General features: G+C 36.8%; 1 protein-coding gene across 1 annotated transcript in view; it reads right to left on the bottom strand.

Moving 5' to 3' along the window:
• AK9 (adenylate kinase 9) overlaps positions 1–13,301 on the bottom strand; it is a 124,232-nt gene that overhangs the window by 33,494 nt on the left and 77,437 nt on the right. Inside the window, exons 25-28 of the mRNA XM_088840638.1 lie at positions 11,101–11,313; positions 9,032–9,292; positions 7,207–7,331; positions 3,727–3,946 (exon numbers count right to left, since the gene is read on the bottom strand). Of these exons, the coding sequence (XP_088696764.1) occupies positions 3,727–3,946; positions 7,207–7,331; positions 9,032–9,292; positions 11,101–11,313 (819 nt within the window). The remainder of the gene's footprint in view (positions 1–3,726; positions 3,947–7,206; positions 7,332–9,031; positions 9,293–11,100; positions 11,314–13,301) is intronic.

Here is a 13,301-nt window from a genome sequence, read left to right as displayed (position 1 = left end):
CTGACACTAGAGAGCTTTCTTCCATATTCTCCCTAACAAATGTCTACTTAGTCTATGCTTATCTGCCTTCGATAAGTAGCTCACTGCCTTCGGTCTTTGTTCTTTTTGAAAAGTCTTACTAGTAATGACATACATCTTCCTGTACCTTTCTCCTACCAATGCTGTTTCTTTTGCCTATGGCCACATGGAACACAACAATTTCTCTTCAGCATAAAAGACTATCACATAATTTACCACTGCTCTCACGTCTCATCTTGGCCTTCCTAGTTCCAGATTTGAAAGCTCCATTCATTCTATTAAACCCAGATCTATAAATGAGTCCTTTCAAGACAAGTCATATAAATGGAATGAATCACAGAGTACATATACTACTATTTTCTTTGCCTGGTTTCTTTCACTTAGCATAATGATCTTTTGTAGGAAGTATCAATAGTTCATTCCTTTCAAATACTGAGTACTACTCCATTATATGAATATACTATATATTTATTTATTATTTTCCCAGCTTTGTAAAAATTGGAGGTATTTAATGTATATGTCACAAAGATTTGATGTACGTCTACATTGTGAAAGGACTCTTCTCCCATTTGATTAAGTAACACATCCATCACCTCACACACTTATCCTGTGTGTATGACAACATTTAAGTTCTACTCTCTTGCCAAATTTCAATTTACAGTACAATATTATCAACTCTAGTCATTATGCTATACATTAGATCCTCAGGCCTTATTCATATTATAACTGAACTTTTTAATATCATCTTACCAACCTCTCCCCATTTCCCACACCCTCCAGCCCATGGCAACCACTTTTATACTTTCTGTTTCTATGAGTTTCGATTTTTTTTCCCCGGATTTCACATACAAGTGAAACCTTGCAGTATTTGTCTTTCTCTGTCTGGCTTGTTTAACTTGGTATAATGCCCTCAAGCTTCATCTGTGCTGTTGCAAATGGCAGGATCTCTTTCCTTCCCGTGGCTGAACAATATCCCATTGTATATATACCTACACCACATCTTCTTTGTCCATTCATCTGCTGACAGACACAGGTTGTTTCTATACCTTGACTGTTGTGAATAATGCTATGAACATGGGAGAAGAGATATCTCTTTGAGATAATGACTTTGTTTCCTTTGGATACATACACCCAGAAGTGGGATTTCTGAATCATATGGTAATTCTATTTTTTAATTACTTGAGGAACCTCCTCCATACTGATTTCCATAGTGGCTGTACTAGTTGACATTCCTATCAACAGTGTACAAGGGTTCCTTTTTCTCCACATCCTCATCAGCATTTATCTCTGTTCTCTTTTTTTATTTAGACACCCTAACAGGTATGAGAGGTGATATCTCATTGCGATTTTGATCTGCATTTATCTTATGATTACTGATGTTACCTTTTCATGTATCTGTTGGTCACGTCTTCTTTGGAAAAATGTTTATTCAGTTCATCTACCTACTTAAAAAATTAGAGTGCCTGTTTTTTTTCCTCTCTCAACTCCCTCTTCCCTCTTCCCCTCCCACAATTTACTGTTCTGTATTTCCCTTATTACAACTGAATAGAATACTTCAACTTATTTATTACTTATTTGTCTCTCATTGAAATGGTATTGCCACAAACACAGAATTTTTGTCTGCTTTGTCTACTGTTATTTATCTCCAGCCTGACACATAATAAGTGTTCCATAGTATGTGTCCAATGAATGAACATATATTGAGTGCTTACTATGCATTAAATATCATATAAGTCCTTCACATAGTTTTTTTTCTGTTTAAACGTTTTATTTTATACTAGTGTAACTGATTAACAATAGCTCCATCAGCAAAGGGATGGAGCTATACATATACATGTACCCATCCTCCCCCAAACTCCCCTCCTATCCAGGCTTCCACATAACACTGAGCAGAGGTCCATGTAATTGTTTGGTTTTTTGATACTGAGCGGTATGAGTTCTTTATGTATTTTGGACTTTAACCCCTTATCAGGCATATGATTTGCAAATATTTTCTCCTATTCCCTAGACTGTCTTTTATTTGTTGATGGTTTCTTTTGCTTGGAAGATCTTTTTAGTTTGATGTAGTCCCACTTATTTATTTTTTCTTTTGGTGTCAAATAAAAGAAGTTATTGCCAAGATTGATGTGAAGGAGCTTACCCCTTTTTGTTATAGGAGTTTTAGGGTTTCAGGGCTTGTGTTTCAAGTCTTTGATCTACTTTGAGTAGATTTTTGTGTATGGTATAAGATCGGTGCCCAGTTTTATTCTTCTGCATGTGGCTGTACAGTTTTCCCAACGCCATTTATTGAAAAGACCATATGTTCTCCATCATACATTCTTGGCTAGTTGGTCATGAATTAACTGACAATATATGCGTGGGATTATTTCTGGGCTTTCTACTCTGTTTCACTGATCTATGCATCCAGAGTCTGCTATTGAACCCCTCTGCTGAATTTTTTAGTTTGGTTACTATATTCTTCAGCTCTATGACTTCAGTTTGGTACTTTTATTTTCTGTTTGTTGAAGTTTTCACTTTGTTTATGCGTTGTTCTTCTGATGTTGGTGAGCATCCTTATGACCATTATTTCTAACTATTTATCAGACAAATCACGTATCTTTGTTTCAGTAAGTTTTATTTCTGGAGTTTCATCTTGTTCCTCTGTTCAGAATATATTCCTCTGCTTCTTCATTTCCTTTGATTTTAGGTGTTGGTTCCTGCACGTTAGATAAAGCAGCCACCTCTCCCAGTCTTGACAGGAGGTCTTGTGTAGAAGATGAATACAGCTCAGGTTGGCCTGAGGTCCTGGCCATCTCTCAAGGCTTTGTGCTTGTGCAAGCCATCTTCTTGGTTTTCAGCGGCTCACATAGTTAAGGGTGTGCCATGACCTATCAGTGTCCCAAACAGGAGGATCACAGTCAGTACAGACTTATAGGAAGCTAAGATCATCAGGTAGCAGCTGTTTTGAGGTATTAATAGGTGATGTGGGTATTTTCTCATTTACCCAATGTGCAGGAATCTAGTTTCTTCTAGACTAGTTTCTCCAGCTAGTTTCTAGATTTCTTTCAGAGTAGACTGAGTTCAGAAGACTCCTATGTTGCCACCTTGAGCTGTAACCCAAGGGAACCTATCTGGATATTTGTCACATTTTGTTTATCTATTCATCAGTTGATGGACATTGAGTTGTTTCCACTTATTGGCTATCATGAACAATGCTGTGTAAACTTTCACAAACACATTTTTACACAGACTGTTTTCATTTTTGTTAGATTCCTAGGAGTGTAATTGCATAGGTTCCCTATGACACTTTTGAACATTTTATGGAAACTTCTCAGAATACATTTTAAGAAAAGAGAGTCTAAGGTAATACCCGGACTTATTTTACTATGGGCTAAAATGACCCTGATGGTTGGTGTCAACATTCCAGGAGCTAGTGAAAGTCAATGAAAATTCTGTCTTTGTGTTTCAAGGTTTGCTCTACTTGCTGCCTCATCCACTGTGCTCCCATGTCTAGTACAATGATACTTTGGTGCAGCCACTATCTTTAATTTATTTGCCTTGAAGAGAGAAGCATTAACATGGAGACAATCACAAAGGACTCAAATAATTAACTCTTTCATGATAAATTGTCAAAATTTGGTGAAAATAGTTTGCATACTGAATGTGGTATTAAAATCAGAAAACTACATTTTTGTAAAGGTCACTTTAGAAATTGGATAGTGTACATACCTTGATTTTTGCCTTCATTTCTTTGATGAGTTTTTTCCTTTCTAATTTCTTCATTTGTTTCACTTTCCACTTTCTGATTTGGACAGGAAGGAGGCGATCAGAAATATTTTGATCATCAACTTGTATAAACACAGCAGCATCTGGGAAAAGCCCATGTTCCCCCAGGAACTGGACCTCATCTGGATACCGCGGGAAACCGTCTAATACAAAACCTGTGGAACTATGTGGGAATTTCATAACTCACTTTATTTGCTTAAACTGTTCTATTATAAATATTGATTTAAAAATATAAAAAAACTGCTAAATCTCAACTTTATATTAGATGTCCAATGAAACTTTTAAAAAGTTTAAATAATTCATTGTAGTATCTTTTATTTCTTTTAATATTTCTACTTGTATAAATATGCTGCTTCTCCCAAATGGATCAAATTAAAGTTATAATATTTGATATTTATAGTATAAAATTGCAGTCAATCAGTTTATAGACAATCACTGTTAAATACAAGCTTACTAAAAGTTGTGAGAAGATCACAGGGAAGGAGAAAGTAAGTTCTCTGCTTGGGATGAGTGCCCAGCCTAATGAAGGTGTCACCCTTTATGTAAAGAGTTTGTTTGGCTGCCTCCCTACCCCCACCCCTCTTTATTGAGAATCCTTTTAGTCATCTTTCTCCTAATGATGTTCCTTTTCATGAGACAATTCATACCCTCTTCCCTCACTCTTTTTGTAACCAGAGACAATTATTAATGTTTTCTTGGCTCGTATGTGTAGGATGATTATATTCAAATAGGATCATCAAACTTGCCCAAGTATGATAAAACTTTAAGAATCATGAAAATAACTTGGAATGTTAACACATTTTCATTAGGGAATATTTATAAAACAATCAGGCTTGGAGAGGGCTTCCCAGGTGGCACATGGGGAAAGAATCTGCTTGCTAATGCCGGAGATGCAGGAAACATGGGTTCAATCCTTGGGTCAGGGATATCTCCTAGAGGAGGAAATAGCAATCCACTCCAGTATTCTTGCCTGGATAATCCCACGGACAGAGGAGCTTGGCGGGCTACAGTCCATGGGGTCACAAAGAGTTGGACACAAATGAGTGACTGAACACATACACAGGCTTGGTTTGGTTTGGTCCCTTTTTGAATGAACTTATTCTGTTTCTCTAAAATTTGGTTTAACTATTTATATTTAAATATACATTTTCTTCTTCATATGAATAGGGTTTTCAAGAACATTTGATAGTTTTAGCTCTTAACTGGCATTTAGAAATGTTGTATCCTTTCTAATTAAACAGGCAAATTTATATATATTGCCTTAAGATATGTTTCTTTTTCTTCAGAGATGCCTTCAGCAAAATCTCTTCCGTTCTAGTTGTCATTTCTTTGTCAATGACATCTAAATCTTTACCTCTACATCCAAGCTCTTTTTTGAATTTTTATTTAGAATTTTCAACAAACTGCCTAGTTTCTCTATCTGAGTGCTCTTTAGGAGTTATATATGCATCATACTATCAAAAATCATGCTCACTGTTACCCTTCTACATGGCTCTTCCTCTGACTCACTAGTGTCCAGGGGCGAAACTTCAGAGACCCTTCAACTCCCTCCTGCTTCTCATATACAGTAGCTAAGTCTTGGCAAACCCTCTTCTGAATCAACATTTTCGTTTCTACAATTATATCTCAGTAATGTAATGCAATTAGCTATACCTCAGTAACTAATAAGCTCTCTCTAGGATTGAGGCCTTTTTAAAATGTACTGTTTTTTTCTTAATTATAAAAGCAATATATTTCACTAAAGAAAATAAGAAATAAAGAAAAGCACAAAGAAAGGACGAAATTATCTATAATCTCATATCTAAGAGGTTATCAACATTTTGTTTTCTTTCTAGTTTGTTCTTCATTTGTTGAACTTTCTATCATAAATAACTGTGTATCCTCTTTTTCAGTTTAACATTATATACTAAAATTTCTCATGCTATTACAAACTTTTCATTATAATAAGTTTTGATGGTAGTGCTAATGTTCAGCTATTTTATTTAGAATTTCACTTTTTACTTTTCTTTAATCCATATATATATATATATTTCTTTTTTTTCGTGTATGACGTGAGATTAGGAGCTAAGTTAATGAAGAACATCCCATGACTATGTTGTTGCAAGCAACATGCCTAAGTTTACCTCAACTATTGATCTAATTTAGGGAATAAGAAATTAAAGTGACTAATAATCTCACTTACTCAGTTAGGTCAGGGACTAAGTAAAAGAGAATGACCAGGGGAGCACTGGGACCTGCTAGTTTTTTTAATTCTCATTGATATAGTTTCCTTATCTCCAAAATGAGAAAATAAAAGTTCCTGTCCCATAGGGTAGTTATAAGGATCAAGGAAATTAATATGAATACAATATAGAAGAACAGTATCTTCCACACAGTAAGTTCCATATACGTGTTTGCTATTAGCAGTACTGTAAATATCTTTTCACTTTCTTCTGGTGGATATCAAGGTAAGAGATTGTGGTTAGGAAACTGAGGCAAAGTTTTACATTCTGGTGACCTGTAACTCTTAAACTTGTTCTGTCTGGGGTCAAGTTGCTCCTGGCTTTTGGTAAAGGTATAAGACTATGGACAGCTATTAAGTGACGTGAAGAGCAACCACAACACAAACGAAGAGTGTTGCTCACCAACCAGTAATATGGGGGTTAAATCACAACCCACTGCAGTCACCTGCTGACAATGCACCCTGAAAAGAATTCAGAATGAAAAACAGGGTGAGGCATTCTGTCTATTGGATAAACGGGCCCCTACATAGTAGACTGCATATCTCAGGAAGGATTTCAATGACCCCAGATTCTTGCATTTTCCCATACGTAGAAAAGCACTAAAATCATTAACTTGGGATATTTGTTCTCATGATTAGCAGAAATCTTTTTATCAAGCTGTATCCTTAACTACATGTATTTCCTAATCATGACTGAGCTTCCCTGGTGGCTCAGATGGCAAAGAATCTACCTGCAATGCAGGAGACCTGGGTTCTATCCCTGGTCTTGGGATCGATCCCTGGTCAGGGGTCTTGGGAAGATCCCCTGAAGAAGGAAATGACTACCCACTCCAGTATTCTTGCCTAGAGAATCCCATGGACAGAGGAGTCTGATGGGCTACAGCCCATAGGGTTGCAAAGAGTCAGACACGACTGAGCGACTAAGGACACACACACAGTCACTACTACACATTATAATCCCCTGGGAGGCTCTAATGCCCAGGTCCCAACCTTGCACCTCAAATTTTAATTCAATTGTTTGGAGTCTCTGGCGTCAGTATTTTAAAAATAATCTCCTAGATGTTTTCAATGTGTGGAATCACTAGTTTACATTGGAGTAAAGGAGAAAATTCTTAACTTTATGTTGGGTTACATTTTTAACTTTTAAGAATAAAGCAAATGAAAGTCAATAGGTATATAAAAGTCTATATAAATTAAGATACCATATCGGTTCCTTAAACCACCACTCAGAAAGAATTGCTTCAAGGATTTCAGGAGGCAATGGCTCATTTTCTGTTAGGTTTAATTTGATTGCTTCTTCTTCTTCTGTAAGTTGCACTTCCTGAGGCTACAAACAAAAATTATAAAACAAAACTTAAAATTCTATATTAATAAATAGTAATATGTTGCATAGTTAATATAAGACCTGTTTTCCTCAGGTCATTTTTTCTGTTGTTTGTAAGCATTAAAAAATCTGAGTTCTTTTCTTTAAACCAATATTTAGTATCAGTTCAGTTCAATTCATTTGCTCAGTCAGGTCCGACTCTGCGACTCCATGAACTGCAACACGTCAGGCCTCCCTGTCCATCACCAACTCCTGGAGTTTACTCAAAATCATGTCCATTGAGTCGGTGATGCCATCCAACCATCTCATCCTCTGTCATCCCCTTCTCCTTCTGCCTTCTATCTTTCCCATCATCTGGGTCTTTTCCAATGAATCAGTTCTTTGGATCAAGTGGCCAGAGTATTGGAGTTTCAGCTCCAGAATCAGTCCTTTCAATGAATATTCAGGACTGATTTCCTTTAGGATGGATATGAAATTATATTTACTATTGCTAAGAGGAGCTACTAGCAAGGAGCATAACTAATTTTGATTGTCTCATCATTTTTACTAAAACCAAGATCAATCTATATCACACACCTATAAAGTTTAACTGATTTTTGTCACCTATTTTTATAACTACTCAATCTAGATCCTGATTAAAGGATGGGCCAGGCAGGCAGTCACCTAATATAATCTGTACTTGTGTCCATTTATAGAAGATCATTTGGGAAAAAAAGGGTTCAGATATATCAGAAATGGCTAAAAGGCGAGTTAAAATAATGAACTTTCTCTATATGCCTGGATAGAAACCACCTAAGAGATACACTGAGGGCAGGAGGAGAAGGGGTGACATGATGAAATGGTTGGATGGCATCATCGACTCAATGGACATGAGTTTGAGCAAACTCCGAGAGATGGTGAAGGACTGGGAAGCCTGGCAGGCTGCAGTCCATGAGGTCGCAAAGAGTCAGACATGACTGAGTGACTAAAGAACAACAAAAAGATATATACAAACTTTCTTATGAGGGATCATTCAGTTCAGTTCAGTTCAGTTCAGTCACTCAGTCGTGTCCGACTCTCCGCGACCCCATGAATCACAGCACGCCAGGTCTCGAAATTAATATTTTGAGATCTCTACTGGTGCGGGGGCAGATTTTTTAAATAGTATTATTAATAAATAGAAAACACAGAACACAATAACAGAAATCTTATCATCTAGATCAGACATCTCAAATAACACTGTTGTTTAGTCACTAAGTTGTGTTGGACTCTGCAACTCCATGGACTATAGTCCACCAGGTTTCTCTGTCCATGGGATTTCCTAGGCAAGAACACTGGGGTTGGTTATCATTTTCTTCTCTAGGAGAATCTTCCTGATTCAGGATTGAACCTGCATCTCATGCATTGGCAGATTCTTTATCACTGAATCATCTGGATAGTCCATCAAATAACAGCCCCAAATAAATGCTATATAACACTCTTGTCAGGGAAAGGTTTTCTGTTTTTCATTGAAGTCATGCAAAACTCAGTATTCTATATTCTAGATGAGTAGCAAGGTCTGTATTTAACATATTGAGAAGATGACTCTTAAATTACTTTTATGTGCTATTTTTTTTTACTTCTTTGAAATTTTATGTATAGAGTTTTATACTACTTATATTATACTCCCTCAAAGTAACACCAATAAGCACAATTATCTGCAAAGAAAGTATTAATATTCCTACCAGCTTCTTTGTATTTTCTTCCTCAATTGTAACATTGGCCTGAATTGCAAGCTCTTCAAGTTCTTGTTTTACAAGTTGTTCATCCTCAGAATCGTCCTCAAATTCAGGTCCAACTTTCTTTTCAGTTTTGAGCATTAGTTTTTCTTGAAGAAATTCTTCAAACTGAATATGAAAAATGCCCAACTTTTCTGCCAGCTGTCTTCCACAGACAGTTTTGCCAGAGCCATGGGGGCCGAGAAGGCATATTCTTAGTGGCGGAGCCTGAAATAGGGGATAAGTCAAGGATGGGGGTAGAGGAGAGGAACAGTGAAGAAGAAGAAGCTTTAAGAATTTAGAAAGTCTTCCCTGGTGGCTCAGCTGGCAAAGAATCCACCTGCAATGTAGGAGACCTGGGTTCGATCCGTGGGTCGGGAAGATCCCAACCCACACCAGTACTCTTGCCTGGAAAATCCCATGGATGGAGGAGCCTGGTAGGCTATAGTCCACGGGGTTGCAAAGACTCGGACACGACTGAGCGACTTCACTCACTCAAGGCTTATTAACTGCTCTCCCTAAGACTGACTTATCACTTCACAAATTCAAGGATGTTTTGACATTAGGATACCAATTAACATGATTCATGGTATCAACCATGATCCTTAGGGAGCATCAACAAATACAGAGCATCTTGATATCAAGTGTCAAAAGGCATTTAATAAAATAAAATTAATTTTCTTTTAAAAAGTTTTAATTATGGAAGAATGCAAAGACATTTTCTTAGCACGATAAAAACACCACCACTACCACCAAAACCTCTCTACCAAACAAAAAGCCCACTGATACAGGAATGTTAGAGGTGCCTTCATTAAATCTGTAATCTCTGTTTTGATAAAGTGAAAGTAGTGAAAGTGTTAGTCGCTCAGTCATGTCTGTGTGACCTGTGTGGACTGTAGTCCACCAGGCTCCTCTGTCCATGGGAGACAGGGAAGCCCCCAAATCAGAGAATCCACAGAGATCCAGGTGTGTGGACTGTCCACTGATGCTCAAGCTGGTCAAGAACAATGATGAGGTTTGAATGAAGGAGCAGATAAATCTTTCATAAATGTTGGGCAATGACTCTGATATTTATAGGTGACAGCAGGAGTGGGAGATGGTGATATATTTGGATGGAATGAGCCTCAAAGGGGCTGGCAGTAATGGATTTTGAACAGCAGAGGGAAGCAAGCACAGCCTCATCACCTTTCGTCCTTGTGAAGGAAATGCTCAGAGAAGAGTTTAAAGGTGTATGCAATGGCCATGAAAAAGGCCCAAGTTATCTGGAAGAGTTTAAATTGTGTTTTACATGTTCTGTTTAAAAAGGCATCAGTATTATTGAAAGTCCTGACAATATGTTGTTTAGAGGCTGAGTCGTGCCCACCTCTTTGAAACCCCATGGTCTGTAGCCTGTCAGGCTCCTCTGTCCATGGAATTTTCAAGAATACTGGAGTGGGTTGCCATTTCATTCTCCAGGGCATCTTCCATACCAAGGGATCGAACCTACCTCTCCTGTACTGGCAGGCAGATTCTTTACTGCTGAGACACCAGGGAAGCCCCATGACAATATACCGTGATTTATAATTTTGATCTTGTAATCCCACTCTAGGGAATTATACTAATAAAATAATTAAGAGAAAGAAAGAATGATATGCCCAAAGATTTCCTAAGTACGATTTCATATCCACAATGGCAAAATCACAATATTGTGGGGGAAAAAAATCTAACAAGAAATTAGATGTTAAAATGGTACATCAAAATGATTAGGCAATAAAATAAATCCAATAAAATTACAAGCAATAAATGCAACTGTGACTTCCTATTAAATACTTCAGCTAAAAAATATGTGTTGGTTTGATGTAAGGCATTACTGAAGAAATCAAATAGATAATTAGATTATGTTATACTCCCAAGAGTTGTTCTTAAAACCTAGATATTGCCACCATACTATTTTATTATATTGGTGACTTCACTATTGAGTAAAATGGTGGAGACTGGTAACAAGTCTCTAAACAAGGATGCAGAAGCAGTCGTCAGGATGGGAATATTGTTTTCACCTTTAACGGTTCATCATGAGCCACATACTCCTCAGGTTGCTCCAAAAACTTTTCTTTAGCCTCAGGACTTGAAAAGTAATAGATCTTTTCTCGATATTTAGCTGCTTCTTCTGGGGTGCCTGGTTGTAGGACGAAGTTTTCTTTGAGAGCCACTGGACAAAAGTGCTTTGTATCTCCCAAATGCCTTCTCTTCTCCTTAATTATATCTTCATTCTAGAAATATCATTCAAAGTTTGAAGAACACTATTAATGCACTGTTCTCATAATACTAAAGAGGGAATTATAAAAATGTATCTTTGAATAGTATTTAATCCATAACAATATCCCTTTAAAACAATCCACAGAAGACCAGTTCTTGTACTATTTTAATTCATCAAAAAATCAGTTTCTTATATTCCTCTGAGTTCAAATCCCAAGTGTCTTTATTTTATAAAGAAAATGAAGCAGCACTGAGAATGAAGGTGTCCTGAGCCCTCTATAGACAAATGTGAAATAAAAACCCCCGTAATGTGTGGATGCAGGGTCACTGTGAAGTCAGTTTCTAAAATAAAATTATTTCCAAGAAGTAAAAGCTGAGTCAGGGTCACAACTTCTTATTCATTGAAATTGAAAATGGGAGATGTCTCAGGATTTGCTTTGTTTCCTACTCAGTGGATATATAATAAAATAATTTGGAAAATTTTTATTTTGTTCAATTGGAAATGCGATAGATGAAGAAACCATGTGTAAAGTCCCTTAGGGACTCTTGCAATGTATTTAAAGTAAGCAAAAGTGAAAGTTCTTTAGTTGTGTCCGACTCTTTGCAACCCCATGGATGGTTCATGGAATTTTCCAGGCCAGAATACTGGAGTGGGTAACCTTTCCCTTCTCCAGGAGAACTTACCAACCCAGAGATCAAACCCAGGTCTCCCATACTGCAGGCAGATTCTTTACCAGCTGAGCCATAAGAGAAGCCCAGGAATACTGGAGTGGGTAGCCTATCCCTTCTCCAGGGGATATTCCCAACCCAGGAATCAAACCGGGGTCTCCTGCATTGCAGGCAGATTCTTTCCCAACTGAGCTATGAGGGAAGCCCTATATTTAAATAAAGCATATTTTAAAAATAATTTTCTGTGTTGTACAATGCATGCTTGCTGTAAAAATATTTAAAACGCAACCACAATGCATGAAGAGTGAACATTCCCTCTCACCTTTCCCTTCCAGTACTATCTTAACACTTAATCATTTTATGTGTATTCTTTCAGACTCATTTTTCTCAGTATAGCTTATACATTTACATACAAAGACACAAATTTAGGCAAAATACATTATTTTTTAAGATACCAATGAAATAATACTTTGCATGACTATTCTACAGCACGCCTTTTTTTCCTCCCCCAAAACAAAATGTAAAAAACAACTTTCTGTAAATGTGCAAAACTAATCTCCAGTTTTCTTGTGTTCAATTTTTGTGTCAGGGTTATGCAAGCTTCAAAATGAGCTGGAAAGTATTGAAATTTTTCTGTGCTATGGAAGATTTATAACATAACACTTATCTAACCAACAAGAAAAGCCCTATAACTCCCTACAGCTATTTTTGTTTGTCCAGCCTTTGTCTTTCATCTTAAGCATATTTTAGTAATTTGTATTTTGAAAATGCTTTTCATTTTGACTTTAAAATTTGTTAGTATAAAGTTGTAATTTAAAACGAAACTCTTTCAAAATCTGATTTCTGTTTCAAATGTTATTTACTCCTCCTCCTTTTTACCTCATTTTACTTGCCAGAGGTTTGTCTATTTTATTGCTCTTGTCAGTAAACCAATTTTTCATTTTTTTGAAGGCAGGCCTACTGTTTTTATTTGGTCTTTTTTTCCTATTTCATTAATTTTTGCCTTTAATTTCCTTCTTTTTACTTTATTTGGTCTATTTTGTTATGCTTTTTTTCTCTAGGTTCTTGACTTGAATGCCTAATTAATTTCTCTGGTCTTTCTTGTTTTTCAATAAATGCACTTAAAGCAAGGATGCCAGACTTTTAGCAAATAAAAAATGAAGGCTCACCAGTTACGTTTGAATTTCAGTTAAAAAAATGTGAGGTGCAATGCCAAAGAATGCTCAAACTACCGCACAGTTGCACTCATCTCACACGCTAGTAAAGTCATGCCCAAAATTCTCCAAGCCAGGCTTCAGCAATATGTGAACCGTGAATTCCCAGATGTTCAAGC

The sequence above is a fragment of the Moschus berezovskii genome, chromosome 10, assembly GCF_049115385.1.
Source record: "Moschus berezovskii isolate FMDL1 chromosome 10, NW_MosBer_1.0, whole genome shotgun sequence".
In the NCBI taxonomy this organism is placed as follows: Eukaryota; Metazoa; Chordata; class Mammalia; order Artiodactyla; family Moschidae; genus Moschus; species Moschus berezovskii.
Note: the sequence above shows the minus strand (reverse complement) of the source record. Positions and strands in the feature narration are given on the sequence as shown.